Below are 20,289 nucleotides of genomic sequence, written 5' to 3'. Positions count from 1 at the left end.
TTAAAGTCAGCCATTTAGAGGTGCACAAGTCAAACCTAATCCTCAGGACAATGACTGCAGCAGTAACTGGCATACATATCCAATTTTATGGTTTCCACCTAGAGGCAAACACAAATAAACACAGTCAAGAGGCCCACTAAATTACTATAGTTGTTACGGAGGTTCAAATCATAGGCAAGACTCTTATTTGATGTTTTTCCCTGAGAATAGAACAAAATACCCAGGAGATGACTGGGGAGAGGATGTAGCCTTAGGGCTAGAGGGGTCAACTTCAAAGCTGAGGAACAGGGTTTGAGTCACAGCAACGACCCTCAACATCCTGTGATTCTGGGCAAATCACTTAATCTCCCCGTGCCCAACAAAAATAAATGTGTCTGTCTGTAACGCAACTAGTGCTCATGTAAAGCACTCTGATACCTGATATCTTCGGGTCTAGTTCGCACTATATAAAACTCTAAAAAAAGAAGAAAAACATGACTGCAGGCTGGAGCTATGCCTGAATGAAGCAGCTAATCTAATTTTTATTCCCGAAGGCAAACTGGACTTTAAGGGGCTCCCCTACTGCCTACTCCTCCTGACCCTGATGGAGCTTTACACCATATCCCTACCTCGTCAGTAAACGTTTGATTCCATTGGAAATGTAGCCTGTTTAGGGGGACATCAAAGCAGCAAGTTCTCTACTTCCATGCCCACTAATCCCTAGAATGAGGACTTCTGTTTAACATAGGCCAGTCTCAAATATACCTTCGCTCCTCTAGCCAGAGCAATCAAAGGACCCCTCTAGAGGTAGGAGCTCATTTCCACTGAGGATATGGAGCAATAATCCAATCTAGGATTAGTAGAGCTGGAGAAGAAATGTCTACAGAATGCTGGCATGGCCATCATAGCCAGGAGCATGGAGCCTAAGGCAGCTTCCTCATAGTATAACTGCCACAGTTAGACACACAGGCAAGGCACGGCCAGCTTGGATCAGCAGGCTTCGTTGTAACACTATGGACCATCACAGCATGTACTGACACTGTTTAACACTGAGAGGCTGACATCACCACAACTACCCCTGTTTTCTTCCATGCTGTGCCTGAGACTGATTTTCAAAACCACAGGATCAGTAACTAGGTTCCACAGGCTTCCTGAGACACAGTCATACTCCAGCGATCTTGTAATAATCATTTAGGAAAGAGTTGAAACCACACCTCCACAGAGAACTCTACATAAAAGTGTATTACCCATCCACAAACCAGACAACTCCTGCTCGTTGACTTTATGCTTGTATTTTCCCATCTGCTGCCTTTTAGCTAGATCTACACTTGAAAATGCCACTACAAACACAAACTTACACACTTGCGGACTGAAAGAAAACAGTCTTTGGATATAATGGTGCCTAATTCGGTGGTCAGTGACATCTATACACAAACACATTTTGCAAGCTTTGTCTCTTTGGAGTGCTCTTTTCTATTTGGGAACCACTGTGCTTTGAATGTCTCTCACCAAACTGGGAACTAAATATTCACACTAATCTTTCTTGGTTTGCCCTGACCAGTTCAGTCTCAGGGACTTCCTTTGTTAGCTTTTCTTTTTCTTCCTTTTGAAACTAAAATTCCCTTCTGTGCAATCTGGGTGCAGCAGGTGACATTTCATCATGTGTTCTGGGTACTTAACTGCAACTTCTCCCTAGAGCCTGGCTTTGCCTTATACTTGCTTCGCGACTTCTGGTCCTAACACATATTAGTAGGGTATTTTAACTTCTATGGTAACTTTGCCCATTAGTGGGATTTTCATCCAGTTATTTCTGCATCATTCAACCCATGCCCTCCGCACTTGAAGTCTCAAAGCACCTTTAGTATAAAGTGCAGTGGACCTGAGAGCAGGTTTCCTTTTCCCAGGCAGCTGGCCATTATTAGGGACACTAGAAGGGCATTCAATCACCGAAATTCTATTGTTCCTTTAATATCTTATCTTGAGGTTGGTTGGTGGGGAAGCGTTAAGCAGGAAGGAATGTAGAGAGAACAAAGCTCAAGAAAGGGAATCAGACAGCAATTTCATTGAATTTTATGAGCACCTTAAAATAAGAAGCAATATCTTCTACCGCCTCATATTTCTTCCTTCCCAGTCGGAGCAATAGGACTGCACTATAGCAGGGTCCAGATCATGTGCAGCTCTGTGCTGTGGGGCTGGCGTGCTGTAGAGGATGCTGTGGCAAGAAAACACGTGGGTTTTGGAACCTCTACATGCACGTGACTATTCCACCACTGAACAGCACCCGAAGAGGTGGCATATGTGGATACGTTGGCATCTGGAGATGCTCTTTCTCCTGCCATTGCAGGTGGGCGAATTAAAATACCGGTTCCCCGGACCTGCTGTGAGAGCACAGAGTACAAATTTGGTCTCTCCTTAGGTGGACTCAAGCTCCGAATATTTCTTGGGAAATATCCATATGCCGATGAAAAAACAAAATACACAATACATCATGAGTGACAGCTTGTGCTACTCGTCATGTGTTTGACACTCACAACAAAGAATAGCTGAGGTAGCGCTCATCGAACTCATTCTGTGAGAAGTTTCAAGCAAAGCGCGAGTGCGCCTTTATTACGAACTGCTTGCTATTTTTGTTAGTTCACTTTTGCTCGAGCGCAAGGAGGCGTTCGTACATGATTGCTTTCACCTGGATACCGCTGGCATTGAAGTATATGCAAGGCGGTTACGTGATCTTCGCAGTACTGGGCAAGCTATGAAGACAATAGCCACGAATTACTTAGAGCGCTAGATAGCGCTACAACTTCATTGTTTTTGCCTTAAAAAACTAATTGAGAAAACGAACTGTGGTGCTTTATTAAGACTCCTCTTATCAACGCAGACATACTTCATTTGGAAAGAAGAGACGTTCTGATATATATATCACAAAACTCCTATCGGTTTTCAAGTTAGTGTCTGAGTGAACATTTGTTTTATAAGAAGCACACGTTTGATTAACTCCCCAAGATACATTTTCAAGTCATTTACGGACTGTATTGACGCCGGTAGCAGCTCGGCTGAGCTGCTCAGTTTACAGCGTTGAAGGTTGCACCTAGCAGACGCCCGACGCCCGAACAGCGAGTTGGATAGGTATTTACGCTGACCGCTGAGATCCTGGAGCTGGCCGGCAACGCTGCCCGTGACAACAAGAAGACCCGCATCATCCCCAGACACCTCCAGCTGGCCATCCAGGGTCCCTTACTGTTTGGAGCGCTGCTCCTGGTTCCTGTTGCTCTCCGGCCACTTCGCCACGCCTCGCGGCCCCCGCTTCGCGGGGGCCGCTCGTAGGCAAAGATTTTGGTTACTGTGGACTTAGCCTCCTGTCCCTCGACGTGCATGAACACCAACGCGCTTCCTGGAAACCAACAGCTGGTCACCAAGGTCAGAGGCGGGACTGCGAGGACCAGCGTGCCTAGCGGCGCGGATCGGTCACAGCTGGTCCTCTTCCCGCCCCCTCCACTTGACCTCTCCTTAGATAAGCTGTGGCAGCAACGCACACGCGGGACGTGCGCGGGGCAAAGGCCGGGGCGTTTAAGGCCGGTCAAGGAAGGCAGAGGACGGCCCTGGCCCTGAACCCCTGTATCCTCGCCCTTCATCCGTTGGCAAGGTAGGCGGAACTGTGATTTCCATCTCTTTTATAAACACATAGTGCCCGCCTCCTAGCCCTATCATCTACCGCTTTTGAGAGGCCCCTTCTTGCATCTGACCCAGCACCACAGATGTCAACTATGCGCAATAGAACTAGAAGCTGTACTAAAAAAGCCATGGCGGTAGCACAAGTGACTGGACCTATAGATCTTTTTATTTCACGGGTGAATGAGACCATCGATAAAAGTATTATATTGCTGGAAAAAAGAGTTTCCTTGGACCTCATGAACGCTAAGCGCTCTTCCTTGGGCTCTCTTGCAAACGCAAATTCACCCTCCCAGCAAGCTTTGATTAATTGTTCCTTACCCCTACCCTTGACCACCGCTGGCGAATTCACAGTTCCGAACGTTGTCGATTTGTCAGTCACCCAATCTGACTCGGATCCGTCTTATGTTGATCTTGAGGCTACCCCAGATCTAGAAGTCTGCCAGACATCTGAAAAGACGAAGCCAAGCCTAGATGGGCAAATGGACAAAGGAACACTTTTTGTACCTATCGACACTGGGGGCAGGGTTACTATTCCTACAAAGGTGGCGTCCAAGACCAAGTCTAAGGAAAAACCTAAAGCTAAAGCAAGGAATCACAACTTGATATCGCCTACCCCGCACCTGGCGTCAGGCATACCCTGCTGGGTTGAAAACATGGTAACAGATCTTAAACTGGACCTTGAGGCCACAATAGCAGCGCAAATAAAGCCTTTAATCTCCAAACTTGACAGACTCACGTCGCTAATAACTTCGAAATGGCCTAATAAGATGAATGGGCCTGGGTCTATTCAGTCACAAGGGATTAAAGAAACGCTTCCCAAACCTTCACCTTGCGTCAAGGCCCCTAAAGATGCATCTAACAAGGCAAAAATATCATCAGCTACCAAGGATTCAGCTGTATTACACCTGTCCCAAACAGGGAATACTTCTGCTCAATCCCCACCCCTATCTACTCCGAAGGCGGTGGGTCCTACTTCGGCTTTGCAACAATCTGCTGGTGGAAATAAAACTACCAACTTACAAGCAAAAGATCTCACAGGAAAGTCTACTAACCCTGCAGCTCCTCATTCTACAAACAAGCCCGAAGGCTCTAAGCCAAAGCAGGCGCGCTTTAAGTCAATTAGCCTGCCACCGGAAGTCTCTCCTTTTGTGGTTGTGCTGACAGCCGTTCCCCCACTGAAGGAGGGAGTAAAAGAAACCTTTGTAGAGCTAAAAAACAATAGCAGGGGATGTAATTACAGTTAACTTCAGGGATATAGGGGCAGCCAGCTACATATGCAATACACCCAATAGTGGTCCTGCTACCCAAATCAATCCACTCCCTTTGTCTTATTTCCTTCCCATGCCGCCAAGACCAAATCCCCATCGGCCTACTTTTCCAACTAACAGAGGGTCTGTGTATCCCCCGCAACATACCACTAAACACTGGCAACAACCACCACAATTCTCATCTTTATTCCCACATCATGCTAGTCTTCAGTGGCAACAACCTTTTCAACATCTACCACCCCTATATCAGGCTGCTCAGCAGTGGCAGCAACCCCTTCAGCCTCCACAATTCGCTAACCATCATTGGCAACAGCCATGGCAGGACTTGCCCCCTTCTTTCGACCCCTCGTATTCACAATTCGCTCATCCAAATAGATACTGTGTGCTAGATGAGGTAGACTGACTCAACTTCATGGAAGGTCCAGATATAAATCTCACTATCACCGATAACGATATGGAGGATGTTCCGCCAGCCACATCTCTCCCTATATGTTCCGAATCCCCAACAGAGGCACCCCTAATACCACTTGCCCACATATTTACTAGGGATAGTGTAGACCCACCAAATTCTAAAATTATTACCATCCCCGACGGTGATCCAACACATGGCGAGATAAAAATTCTTAGTTGGAACCTTGCGGGGATCTCTAGGAAATTAGGCCTCCCGGAGTGGAACGTCCTGATTGACGCCCACAAGATTTGTGTATTCCAAGAGACCTGGATCACTGAGCCACTGCACCGTGTCGGGTTTGTCACATTTTATACACCAGCTGTAAAACCTAAGGCAGGGAAGGGGCGGCCATCAGGGGGGCTTATCATCTGGGTAAGCATTTCGCTCAACTGTCGGATAACCATAAAAAAGGCAGGAAACCCAGACATCCTTGGTATCTCTCTATCGGGCCAACGTGGGGGACTACTTGTAGATCTCTACAATGTCTACGTTAGAGGCTCCAAAAATGGGTGCATCTCACCAACAGTAGCGGAACTTGAGGACCAATTAGGGGACCATAACGAACCTGGCCATATCATAATAGCAGGAGATTTCAACTGCACATATGAGCCACTCCCCCTAGAAGGAATACCCGATTTAGGAGAAGAGGACAGTAGGTGGGGTATTCCCATCCTCTCTATCCCACCCATTAAGCGCTGGACTCGCAGTGCAATACAGCTTAACGCACTTACATTAGAGTTTGGATTAAGAGCAGCCAATGGCCGCACACGTTCTGACCAGATGGGTGCCCCAACGTTCAACAGAGTTGGTCACTCCACAAGGATAGACTATATTCTGCTGGACCGGGGGCTCTGGAGTTCGGTCATCGATATGGTTGTTATTCCTACCATAGAGAGTGATCATAACTCACTTTCCCTAACCCTAATGAATTCTTGGTCTACCAGAGCGCCGCTAGCACCACCGAGCTGTCCACAGGAGATTACTGTCTCCTCTTGTGGAAGACGCCTTAAGTGGAATAAGATCTTGTGTAATACTAATAAATTGTCCACTATTGAAGAGGTGATTAATGGCACACAAGATGTAATCAGCTCCATAGATTTATTTATGGCAGCAGATAAGGTAACAACTATCTACGAAGTAGCCATAAAAACTATAGGGGACCTTTTTTGGGTAAAAGGGATTATAGGGAAAACCAAACCTCTAACCAAACCCAAAGGCAGACACGACTGGTATTCTGCACCATGCAGAAAGGCCAAGACATGTCTAATTGAGGCAGTTAAAGGGAAGTCCCCCTTATCAATTCAAATAGCTAGAAGGGAATATAAAAAGGTCTTGTGGTTGGCCAAAAGGGAGTGGGAAGATGCCTACTGGTCAACCCTTAAAGAAGCCAGCCTGAAAAAAGACTCTAAATATTTTTGGGACACTATAAGGGCACGTAACAAACCAGACAGTGATCTGCTAACCTGTAACATCTCAAGCCAGGTGTGGGAGGACCACTTCTCCAAACTCTACTCCTGCCATGACGGCTCCAACGGGAGAGGGTCTGCTATATCCCTGCCTACCACAAACTATGCACTCTGCCCCACTGACTTTGATTTTACGCTAAAGGAAGTGGAATACGCAATAAGCTCTATCATTCCACAAAAAGCGGCCGGACCTGATGGGATTCCCGGGGACCTGCTAAAATCCGATAGCACCAAATGGGGCAAATTGATCCACTCCCTTCTTGTTGCCATCTGTAGGGGTGCCCCTATTCCCTCATCGTGGAAAGGGGCGGAGGTGGTCCCCATCCATAAGAAAGGTTCGAGGGATGACCCATCTAACTATAGGCCAATCAGCTTGTTAGATACCAGCCAAAAAGTTGTCGGCAAAGTCCTGTTACTTAGAATCTTAAATTGGGTAGAAGAAAATAAAATCCTTTCCGACTTCCAGGCAGGTTTTAGAGTGGGTACTGGAACGATTGAGCAGGCATTCAGGCTCATGATGGTATATTGGAAGGTTGTGGTTATAGGCAAGGGCAGTCTTTATCTCGCGTTTATCGATTTAAAGACTGCCTTTGACCTTGTACCTAGGGACCTATTATGGAAAGTACTTGCTGACATGGGGCTGCCACATTATCTACTATCCCTATTAGTCAGACTACACCAGGACAGCTTTGCCCAGGTCAGGTGGGGCCCTGGAGGGGAGAAAACGGGCAGTATTCCGGTCGAGAGAGGAGTCCGCCAGGGATGTGTTCTGGCTCCCACCCTTTTCTCTCTCTACATCAATGGGGTGGTTGAGCATCTCCTCAAACATCCATCTGACGAGCCATCCCTGGCTGGCGAACGCATACCGACCCTCCTCTTCGCGGATGATACGCTTTTAATCTCCAAAACCCCAATGGGACTCCAGAGACTTTTGGACAATTTCCAATCATTTTGTACCAAACGAGGTCTGGTAATAAATACTAACAAAACGAAGTACCTTGTCCTCAATCCACCGAAACAACATGTGCGTTCCCCCACCCTAAACGCTGAGCTTCTGGAAAGGGTAAAGGTCTTTGATTACCTTGGGATACGCCTTTCGGATAAAATGGACTGGACGCCACACCTAGATAAAATGCTGTTGAGCCACAAAAGGACTACAGGTGCCCTATTAAGAGAGCAACGTTCCAGTACAACAAGGCCTATAGGAACAGTCCTTGAGATTTACACAGCTAAAGGAGTTAGCTCTGCCCTTTATGGGGCGGAACTCTGGGGCTTTTCGTCCACTGACGCTCTGCAGAGATCTGAGAACAAATTCTGCAGAGAAATAATGTCCCTTCCACAAGGCACCCCGACACTTCCTTTATTCATGGACCTTGGCTGTACCCAGATTGGCGAAATCGCGAAATTTCGCCCTTTATTATTATGGGCCCGTATTTGGCGGGTAGAAGAACTAAGCGGATATGCCAGAGGCCTCAAGGAAATCATGTCATCACCAAGCTGGTATAAAATCAAATGGCTAAAAGACATGAAAAACTTATTAATTAAGTTGGGTCAACTTGAATCATGGCTAAGTAGAACTTCACCCCCAAAGCAAACACTTAAAAAGCTTTATTGGGACTGGATTTGTTCTCAAAGAAACTCTAGCACCTCCCTGGGCAGGCTAACAGAGGACTTTCTGAGGTTCAAAGACTGCCCCAGGCGGGAACTGTACCTGGATGCAATTGGAAAACCCTTTGATAGGGCCTTGTATTTTAGATTTAGAATGGGAACCTTACCACTTAATACCTTTACTAAAAGATGGAAATCCTGTATGGAAATGTCTGAGCTATGCCCATCGTGTCTTGTTAAACCGGAAACATTAGCACATTTTATGTTTGTGTGCGGCGAATATGCTACTCCAAGGAGGGTCTGGCTCAAAAACCTATGCCGTCAGCTGGGGACTAGGAGTCATGATGTGGCAATCAGGATACTTACTTCGGACAGTAGCGTACCCTATGCTTGCGCCCTAGCCAAGTTTCTATCCTGGGCTTGGGCTATCCGAGCCAAAAAGCTAAAACAATCTGTTTAATTCTTTGTTAGAAAAATTTCTTAAACTGAAAATGCTGCCATAATTGTTTAACCTCTAAAATTTAACCAACTAGTTGGCTAGTTTAACTGAACAAACATTTTTTGAAACTATTGCCCTTCCTAAATGTTGGAACAGAGATATAAAATCTTTTTAAATTTATTACTGTTGTTCTTAACTGTAACTTTTTATACACTGAGCTGCTTTTATGATAATGACTTTTTATCGAAATAAAGCTTTGACTTTGACTTTGAGAATAGCTGAGGGGTTCTCACTTACAGCCCTTCTCTCTGTGTTAATGGTTTAAGAGCCAGTTGTACTTAAAATGGATTTGCAAAAAGTGGCTGCAGTCCTTCATAATTACTATTTGTTTGCCGGGCCGTAAATTACGAATCACTTCCATTGATCACAAACAAGGATAGTGGCCTCGAAGGGAAGCAGACCAGCATGTCAGTGCAGAATTTTTTTTTTCTTTTTTTTAAATTTCAGTGAGAATAAGGAATGGTCTACTGGACCACTAGCTAACCCCCCCTGTAACCTTTAACCCCAAAAAGGAAACGGATTCAAAGGTGATCCCTTTTCTTTGTGAGTAGGTGACCACTCCTACTTGGGAGTTTGTAACATTTCAAGGGTTTGAGATCAGAATTCCAATCACAATCCACTGGTACATATATTACCAAATCAAAATGTGGAAGGAGCGCCCAAACATGCCCCTTCCAAATAGTAATTCACTAACCCTTTTATATCCAATTAGGATTTGAGAAAATCTTACAGGATTCTAAAAAGGGATTCGTACACAAGAAATACCTAGGTTGAAATTGCAAACACTCAGACTGTGTGAACCAGAGTGTTTGTGACCACAAAATAGTTAGTACATCTGGTACCAAGTTCCGCCCAACAGCTAATGATGTGTCTAGATAAATGTGAAGAGAGGAAAGAAACTGGTTCCTGAGGAAAGAGTTCACCCTCATGGTATTATCCATTTTGAAATACTACTTTACACATGTATTTATTCTTCTCTGATGTGTACTATAGAACACTTTTCATGTAGTGCTTAGAAAAATAGTTTTCAACTTATCACATTTAATCTGTTAAGGTCATATATAACAGCTTGATCAACCACCCGATACAATACCATGTGTATAGTTTTCAATGGTGCCAGTTTAATTCTCAGATATTGAACTCTTTTCTAGGGATATCAGGGATTGTATCAGCACCAACAACAACAGTAAAATACCATGAACAGTTTACGCTGCAATGTCAAATTAATGCATCTGGAGCGACGGTCACCTGGTTTCTGAAAAGCAACACGACCATAAACATGATCTCCAGCAGAGGAAATGCACAGATCACAGTAAAAAGTGCCTCAACCCCCACGGTGTCTACCCTCACCATCTTCCAAGCAGATCAGCTCTGGGAAGGTTAGATATTGACAAAGTTGTTGGATGCACCTCTTCTCAGATGAAGTAGAAGGGTGTTATGTAATTAAACATTCATTCGAATGAACTAACATCTATTCTTGTGTAAAATGTACATTTTATCAATTTAAGAGGTTCCACATGCACCGATGAGGTTGTATCCAAACAGTACTTCATGTGGCTTTTCCCCTTTATCTTTAGAGTTCCAGGAGTGTACCATTTGCTGCTTTATAAAGATGAAAAACACAGAAAATGTTGCTTCCATATATTCAGTAGATAGTATAAATAAAGACTCATCTTCACACCATTCTAAATATTAGGGGGATTTCACTAATATCCTATATTTAATATATAACAAAACAATGTTGGCTGGTCCTTGAAGCCAGGTGGGACCACTGCACCTCGGCCTGGTCACCCCAACGCTCCCAGTCCCTCCTGCTCCTGCCTCCTGCCTTCTGCTGCTGTGCCTGCCTGCCTGCTCGCCCTTGCCGTCAGCGAGCTCGCCTTTGCCGTCAGCGAGCGCCCCTGCCGCCGCAGGGCCGCCTGCCAAGCCCGCACTCACTTTCCCGCCGCTGCCTGCCTGCGGCCCCGCCCCCCCACCAGCCGATTGGATCCCACGCTCCCGCCTCCCAGCTGACCCGCCCTCCCGGCTCCCTTCTTAAGGGGAACCCGTCTCCGTCTCGGGAGTGACCACTGCGCCTCGGCCTGGTCACCCCAACGCTCCCAGTCCCTCCTGCTCCTGCCTCCTGCCTTCTGCTGCTGTGCCTGCCTGCCTGCTCGCCCTTGCCGTCAGCGAGCTCGCCTTTGCCGTCAGCGAGCGCCCCTGCCGCCGCAGGGCCGCCCGCCAAGCCCACACTCGCTTTCCCGCCCCTGCCTGCCTGCGGCCCAGCCCCCCCGCCAGCCGATTGGATCCCACGCTCCCGCCTCCCAGCTGACCCGACCTCCCGGCTCCCTTCTTATGACGCCCCCTCAGCGACCACACAGCGGACGCGTGCAGCGGGAGCACCGATTGAGCGCCGAAGGTGTGCCAAAGGTAAGCCCGTCTGCGCCTGTCCGCGCCTGGACCTCGCCCAGCGCCAGACCCCCTGGCCCCTGCAGACGCCAGCCCACCCGCCTGACCTACGATGCCACCGAACTCCACGCACTCAATGCCGGCCGAACCCCGGGTTGCTACCGAGCCACCCCCACGGACCCTTCTGCTGCCACACCTGCAAGTTTGCCTGCATCCGGACCTGCACTACTCCAGCACTGACCAAGACCACGACGCGCAACAGCAGCAGCCACCTCAAGTGCATCCTGCTCAACACCCGCTCCGTCCACAGACACGCCGTCGAGCTCTGGAACCTGCTCGACATCACAGCCCCAGACATCGCCTTCCTCACGGAAACCTGGATGAACGCCTCCTCAGCGCCCGACATCACCATCGCCATCCCAGACGGCTACAAGATCATCCGGAGGGACCGCGTCAACCAGACTGGAGGAGGCATCGCCATCGTCCACAAGAACACCATCCGCATCACGACCAACACCGACGACACACACTCGCACCCGCCGAGCACCTCCACTTCCAGATCCACACCGACTCAAAGACGACCCTCAGAGGCACCCTCATCTACAGACCCCCGGGACCACGCACACAATTCAGCGAAGACATCGCCGACTTCCTCAGCCCGCACGCCCTCCCCTCCACTGACTACATCCTCCTCGGGGACCTCAACTTCCACCTGGAGAACAACAACGACCGCAACACCACCACCCTGCTGGACAACCTCGCAAACCTCGGACTCAAGCAGCTGGTGACCACCCCCACCCACTACGCCGGACACACACTCGACCCCGTCTTCTCATCCAGCAAGGACATCACCTTCAGCCACGCCACCGGACTCCACTGGACGGACCACAGCTGCGTCCACTTCAGCTTCAGAAGGACCACGATCCACCGCCACCAGCAACAGGTTGCACGCAGAAGCTGGAACAAGATCACAGCCGACCAGCTCGCGACTTCCCTGAGCATGAACCCACCCACCAGCGCAACGAACCCCAGCGAAGCGGCCACCAACCTCACGAAGTGGATCAGCGACTGCGCAGACGACCTCGCCCCTCTGAGGACCCCACCTAGCAGACCCGGCAGCAAGAAAGCCCCTTGGTTCACCGACGAACTCAAGAGCTTCAAGAAGAACTGCAGAGCCCTCGAGAAAGCCTGGCGCAAAGACCCAACACCGGACAACATGACTGCCCTCAAGCTCGCCACCCGAAAACACCACCAACTGATCCACGCCACCAAGAAAACTGCATTCAAGGAATGCTTGGACAACAACGCACACAACAGCAAGGAACTTTTCAACATCGTTAAAGAGCTCTCCAACCCCAACGCCGGAAACAACGACATCACCCCTTCGCAAGATCTCTGCAACTCCCTCGCCTACTACTTCCACAACAAGATCGCGGACATACACAACAGCTTCAGCACTCAACCGACGCACGCCACGACCGAACCAGCGCCCCCCACCACCAACCTCCGCGCCTGGACCCCGATCAGCACCGAAGACACCGTCCGCACGATGAACTCCATCCATTCCGGATCTCCGTCCGACCCCTGCCCTCACCACGTCTTCAACAAGGCCGACACTGTCATCGCACCCTACCTGCGGGACATCATCAACACCTCCTTCAACACCGCTACCTTCCCGGAGAGCTGGAAGCACGCCGAACTCAGCGCTCTACTTAAGAAACCATCAGCCGACCCCACCGACCTCAAGAACTACCGCCCCATCTCGCTGCTCCCGTTTCCTGCAAAAGTCACCGAGAAGACCGTCAACAAGAAGCTGGCCGCCTTCCTCGAGACGAACGGATCCCTCGACCTCTCGCAGTCTGGCTTCCGGGCCAACCACAGCACCGAGACCACCCTGATCGCAGCCACCGATGACATCCGATCCCTGCTTGACAACGGAGAAACAGCGGCCCTCATCCTCCTTGACCTCTCCGCGGCTTTCGACACTGTCTGCCACCGTACCCTAGTACAGCGCCTCAGCAACGTCGGAATCCAGGAGAAGGCACAGGAGTGGATCATCTCCTTCCTCGCCGGAAGGACACAGAGAGTCCGCCTCCCCCTGTTCAGATCAGAAGCCACCGAAGTCATCTGCGGCGTTCCTCAAGGCTCCTCGCTCAGCCCTACCCTCTTCAACGTCTACATGAGCCCCCTCGCAGCCATCGCACGCCAGCACAACCTCAACATCATCTCCTACGCCGACGACACCCAGCTGATCCTCTCCCTCACCAACGACCCCGTCACCGCCAGAGCCAACCTACACGAAGGGATGAAAGAGGTAGCCGAATGGATGAAGAACAGCCGCCTGAAACTGAACTCGGACAAGACGGAAGTCCTCATTCTGGGATCTTCACCCTCCGCCTGGGACGACTCCTGGTGGCCCCCCGCCCTAGGCAGCGCACCCAAACGGACAGACCACGCATGCAACCTGGGCGTCATCCTGGACTCCTCCCTCTCCATGACCAGACAAGTCAACGCCGTCTCCTCGACGTGCTTCAACATCCTGCGCATGCTACGAAAGATCTTCCAGTGGATCCCCACCGAGACCAGGAAGACGGTCACCCAGGCCCTCGTCACCAGCCGACTGGACTACGGCAACTCCCTCTACGCCGGAACCACCGCCAAACTCCAGAAGAGGCTCCAGCGGATAAAGAACGCCTCAGCACGACTCATCCTGGACATCCCCCGTCGCAACCACATCTCCGGACACCTGAGAGACCTGCACTGGCTCCCGGTCAACAAAAGAATCACCTTCCGTCTCCTCACCCACGCACACAAAGCCCTACACAACCAAGGCCCAGGATACCTCAACAGCCGCCTCAACTTCTACGCTCTCAAAAGCCAGCTTCGATCGACCGGCCATGCCCTCGCCGCCGTCCCCCGCATCCGAAGAGCCACCACAGGGGGAAGGTCCTTCTCCTACCTCGCCGCCAAGACTTGGAACTCCCTCCCAACCCACCTCCGCCTGACCCAGGACCACCTCGCCTTCAGGAAGCAGCTCAAATCCTGGCTGTTCGAGCAGTAGCAGACCCCCCCTCCCCTAGCGCCTTGAGACCCTCCGGGTGAGTAGTGCGCTTTATAAATGCCTTGATTGATTGATTGATTGACTCCATGTTCCCAATTAGGCAACTGATACAAAGTAACTAGGCTGGTCAGCTGAATGGAGTCCAAGCAATCAATTTAGCTACGCACGATGTAAACTCATGTACAAGGTGTGTGTATCAACCCTGACCTCTTGTGGGACTTTGTTTGGGTTTCCCACCCAGCAGTGGCTCTGAATGCTCTCAGTAGTCTACTTAGTCCAGAAGGGTGAACGGTGTGGGGCCATCTGGTCTTGCAGTACAGCGTGTGCCTAGAACCCCCAGACCTCTTCGGCACAACTGACAGAGCTTCTCAATAATGAGCCACATGCCAGGGCTTAAAGTATAAAGGCCAGGTTTACATATAAAACATGTGGATGATTAACAAAGGTTCTGCCTAACAAAGAAGCAGCATGATTCCTATAAACATGTAAGACCCATCCCGGTTTCGCACAACTCCCCTAATGATCATGAATATGTCCATTCCTGCAAACACATTAATGGATGCTTGAAAGCACAAACCAGCTTCCACAATGTGTGCCCTCTTACATTAAGGATTAGCTGTGTAAATCACTGGCTAGCCATTGCTGGATGTGAGATACTTCATAGATTAAAATGTGGCATGGATCTTCTGATGCTATTACAAAATATCCAATAGTAATAGCATCCAAATATCGATGGCGATGCCTTGCAGGCACCGCCACCATATTCCTTGGCTTTTCCACCCGGTAGGCAATAGGGCGGATTGCCTACCGGCGGAAAACCGTCGGAAGGTCTTCCCGTCCGCCGGGGTCCCCCCGCCATACCAATATGGTGGGGGGAAATGGGTGGCGGGCGGGAAAAGATGTAGGGAGGATCGCCACCGCCATGCGGGCAGTGGCGATCCGCCTTACATCCTAATGGACCCCTATGTTATTTACAACAATATTTAGGATTCGATATTTTTGTACTTTCCTGTTTGTAGATAGGAATTCGATATTCAGTCACTCGATATTTTCTCATCGATAATCTGGCAGCTCGATATTCTGCTCCTCGATATTCTGTCAGTGATCCAAATTAACTATATTGTGCAAATTATTTTGTTCAGCTTAGATTAGCGAACAACAGGATGTAGTTTTCTCCTCCTAGTTATGATTGATTGAAGTCATGATCGAAAGGTCAGAGTGATAATATCAAGCTTTAGAAAGTAGACAGTAGGAGTATGGTTATATGGAAAGCCGCATTGGTCTATGTATTGGGTCAACTTATAGAGTCCCTATATGGTGGCCTCCGAAAGGAACAGTCTTAATACCCTGATGGCCTAAATCGTTCATTTTTAGAAATTCGATGCACAAGCAACACTTGAGGCTTAAGTTGAGTCTTTGCACAGCCAATATCTACGTTCATCATCTAGTGTTGCTGTCGTTTAATATCCACAATGCAGAAGAAGACAGTTGGTGTCCCATATACGTGCAGGCACTAAGCTGAGCTCTATCAGTTAAAGCTGAGAAGTGGGTTGATCATTGGTGCTGAGAGAGGCCCACAAGAGGTAAATCATGCCCAAGAGGAGGGTTTAAATCTTTATTCAGGAATCAATGGGCCACTTTAGTGCACTAAAAGAACGCTGTCCCATATTCTGGAATCTCATATATTATTTTGCAGCTAGCGTTCCATGGCAAAACCAATTTCACTTTGTAAGTGGGTCTCGAACCTGAAAACAGGAGAATGTTTTTGCTATTTCTGCTTGTGAAACTCCTTCTTTCATCAATCACTGATTAGTGCCATAGATCACCAGGTGGTCTTGTGTTTGCCACCTTTTGGTATTGGTATTGGAGCTATTCTGCATGTATTTCACACTTGACCTCAATTGAAACCATTAAGAGATCTGCGCATAAACTGCACGTATGATAGGGTTAATAATGTTAATTCATTAACATTTGTTGTTAATTGTTCTAATCAGAGACTGCAATTAAGTGTGCCATAGTATTGTTAGGACTGTGATCACAATTTTTAATGTAATTCACTTTTTTAAATTAATGATTTATGTTTAATAACAATTTTGGTGGTTTGTTCGACAAAGTAATACAACTTGAATAAAAATTACATTCAAACATGCAATTCAAGCTGTAACAGGGTCTTTTAGGAATTTAATAACCTGCTTTTAAGTTAACTCTATATCATACTTCCTTTGAAATACTGAAGGTTGCACATTTGAGCTGCTTTTTAGAGAAAATAATTAAGACTCTGTTTCTTAAACTGCTGCTGTATTGTGCTCAATTAGAAGGGTAAATTACCACTGTACATTTTGGGCATCATTCCTTAACCCACTAGCAAAAGGGTTGGAGAGGCTTGGAGCATATTCCAAAACTAATGATATCATTTATCCTTTGGATTCCTGCAATGCCACTCCAATTAAACCTCCTCCCACCAAGAGAAACATTATAGACCAATATGTCATTCCACTCCAGCCATTAGATACCTTCACTATGAGTGGCTGCATTTTGCTGATGGTAAACATGTATACAGCCCCCTAAAATAATAGTATCTACCTCTCCCACCCACAGGTTAGAAATCATAGGGCATTTGAATTTACCGATGACTGCTAGTATTTATGGTTGGTAGGGTGTCATCACTTACTTCAATAACACAAATGTATTGAACAATGCAGTATTGAATCAGCATCACAGACTAGCTTTACCATATTTATTTTTCCTGTAGAAAACACGCAGAAATCATTAAAACCCTAAAAGTGAGTGTGCAAGATTATTTGTTCAGCCACACTCCTTAACTTTGTGAAGGGCATTGTAAGCAGTTGGATCTAACAAGAGAGGAACATCTAGTAAGGAATTGAGGGACTGCAGCTTTGTGAAGCCTTCAAGCAGTTAGATAAGACCAGAGAGGGGCACATGGTAACCACCTGATGCAGTGGTGGCCTGTAAAGTGGCTGGGCAGTGGGGGGAGTACACACTCACTTCCACCCATTCACTTACAAACCCACACACGTACTCACTTCACTTAGCCATATGCACACTCACTGAGGTCCATCCTTTGACAAGCGTGCACACATACACCCATGATTCACAAACACATACACACACACGCCTATTCACAGCATGCACACATAGATACACAAAGATTCAAATATTCCCAATTGGGGGAAATTGGGTTTTTTGGTTGAGGTGGCTTGAATCCTTCTCGAGCAGCAACCACAATCCCCGTCAAGGTGAACCACAAAAAGCCAGTTCACCTGTACCTAATCCTCGGGTAGCTTGGCACATCAGCAGTCAGTCTTAACTTAGAGGCAATGTGTAAGGTATTTATGCAGCACACAAAGAGTAATAAAGTGAAAACACAACACAGGAATAATACAGGACACTAATAAATAATTTGACACTAAAGTGAGATAATTCCAGTCAGTAGAACAGGAGTTATGAATTTTTAAAGTTTTTAGTATAAAACTAACACCTAAAATTTCAAAGTGCCACCCTCGGGCACTTAGTCATGCAAGACAGGGGCAAAGTCAAAAGTTGTGGCTGGCCGCCATGCAGCGTATTTCAGATACACAAAGTAGATTGGGCCCGGTCTTGGCTTCCCTTTGGACTTAGAAGACCTTTTGAAGAAAAGTTTCTGAGGCGGTAAAGTTCAGCAGGGGCAAGGCAACCAGCGATATTCTTGCAGGAGTTTTATATAGCGCGAACTAGACCCGAAGGTATCAGGGTGCTTTACATGAGCACCATTTATGTTACAGACGGACACATTAATTTTTTGTTAGGCACGGGGAAATTAAGTGATTTGCCCAGAATCACAGGATGTTGAGGGTCCCTGCCAAGACTCAAAACCGGTTCCCCAGCATCGAGGTCGACCGCTCTAGCTGTAATCCTCTCCTCATTGTCAGGGAGCAGCTGGACGAAGTAGCTGTGAAGATTTCTACTCTTGGACTTTGTTACTTTTATGGAAGGCCAAAATCTTGAGTGGGACAAAGCTGCAGGCTCTAGCCGAAGAGAGCTCAACAAGGCCGGATACCTCTTCTGAGAGGCGCTGCTGAAAAGGATTTACTGCTGTGGAGAATACCGTAGTGGGAGCTACTGCAAAGTCAACCCACTGGTGATGCACCTTGGACAGATCAGTAAGCAAGTAGATCCTGGTCTTCTGTCGGTTATCAGGCCACATTTTAGTGGACATTTTCTAGGTTCCAAGTTTAGGGTTTTTGACTTAAGCATCACTTCCAAGGGTCCACAACTGGGTGGGTGCCCCATTTAGGGCTCACATTAGGTAGGGTCCAGGTGTATGGGTCAAATTGTTGGGGCCTGTTGTGTTCGTGTGGGTTTGTATCCCAATCTTGTCGACATAATATTGTAGTAACCAAGTGGACGGATGTGATTAAAGCTGGTTATGTATTTGGCTACATGGACAGCAGAGCCAGCAGGACCAACTCCACCAACAGATACAACAGGAATACATAGAATCTCAACAGTTGCTATGTGACCACTTGCTAGATGACTACATATTCTCCAACATTATAATATTCACAACATTAAAAGGAAACATAATGTAATAAGCATAAATACCTCAAGATACAACATCCAACTAACCCTTGGAGTCAGTCTGCTAGTCCTGGGTTCAAGCCACAAGGCCAGCCTCAAGCAGAAGGGCAGTCCGCTGAGGGTATAGGCAGGCTTCAAGCAGCAGGGCAGTCCTCTGGTAGGAGCAGGGCAGTCCTCTGGTAGCAGCAGGACAGTCCTCTGAGATACAAAGCAGGCCTCAAGCAGTTGAGCAGTCCTCTGAAGTACAAGGCAGCCCTTCTGAGTGTCCTTCGCAGGTCCAGGAATATACTGATGAGTGGCTCTGGAGGTCCACTATTTATATCTGTGACAGCTTTTGAAGTGGGAGAAACTTCTAGGTCTTTCTGCCGTCTGGTTCTGGAATTTTCCCCCTTCCCGACCAGGTTCCAAGAGGTCTAGGATAAAAAAAGACGGTTGTCAAGTTTTTTGAGTATGCTGGAAGCATCTCCTTTGAAATGTGTGTGGGGCAGGGAACAGCTCCACCCCTAGCAAGATGGCTTATCCTGCCTACATCTACCCCACCCTTTGTCTCAATGTCTGGGAGGAATACACAAAGGTCATCTCCAGCTTTTAACATGTATGTAACCCAGGACGCAGGCTGCAGGATCCAAATAGTTAGGACAAGGAAATGCCAACTTTCTAAAAATCACTGGAAAAAGTGGGGCGACATTCCACCCCACATCAGGCGCACAGCCGTAGTTCATGCATATATATGCAACGTTTGCTCCAATTTTGTCAAAAAGTTTTTATTTTCCTTTTCATTCACAGTTGTTAAACAGTCATCTTTTTTTCTCAGTCACGCGGTGGACCTCTATGTAAACACAATCCTTAATGCTGAAGAAGTGCCACTATCGGCTTTACTCTACGGCATGGCGTTTTACATAAATATTCTTCATTGTGTTGCTTTCAATACCCAATGCATTTCGGGCCATTTTGGCTCTTCGTCAGGGGTTATCTATAAATTGAAAAACATAGACATTAGCTAAAGTTTGTTAAATAAATCATGTTGACCACCTTAAGCACATAAATAAAGTTCAAAATACACATGTATGTGACTGAGGTGAGTCCCCTAATCAATGTGATGCCCGCTGAATTCTTAAGAGTGTATCTGCTCATTTCGATACCTGCGCTCGAACACATTCAACCCCTCTAAACTCTCATTACGTTGTACCTCGCCAGCAAATGCACACCCACGTAATCCAAATTTTCCCCTTATAATTCTTCGAGCCTTTTATAAAAACGAATCCCCACCTTGAATATTCTGGTAACTGCTATTCTTCCTGTTCGTAACCATTCTGATGACT

At 47.6% G+C, this 20,289-nt stretch overlaps 1 protein-coding gene across 1 annotated transcript in view; it reads left to right on the top strand.

Moving 5' to 3' along the window:
• The window catches only part of LOC146816662 (uncharacterized), a 141,129-nt gene that overhangs the window by 40,274 nt on the left and 80,566 nt on the right, over positions 1 to 20,289 (top strand). Inside the window, exon 5 of the mRNA XM_085609541.1 lies at positions 10,092 to 10,319. Coding sequence (XP_085465667.1) covers positions 10,092 to 10,319 — 228 coding nt within the window. The remainder of the gene's footprint in view (positions 1 to 10,091; positions 10,320 to 20,289) is intronic.

The sequence above is a fragment of the Triturus cristatus genome, chromosome 6, assembly GCF_964204655.1.
Source record: "Triturus cristatus chromosome 6, aTriCri1.1, whole genome shotgun sequence".
NCBI lineage: Eukaryota > Metazoa > Chordata > Amphibia > Caudata > Salamandridae > Triturus > Triturus cristatus.
The sequence above is the reverse complement of the archived record's forward strand: the minus strand, read 5'-3'. Positions and strand labels throughout refer to the sequence as shown.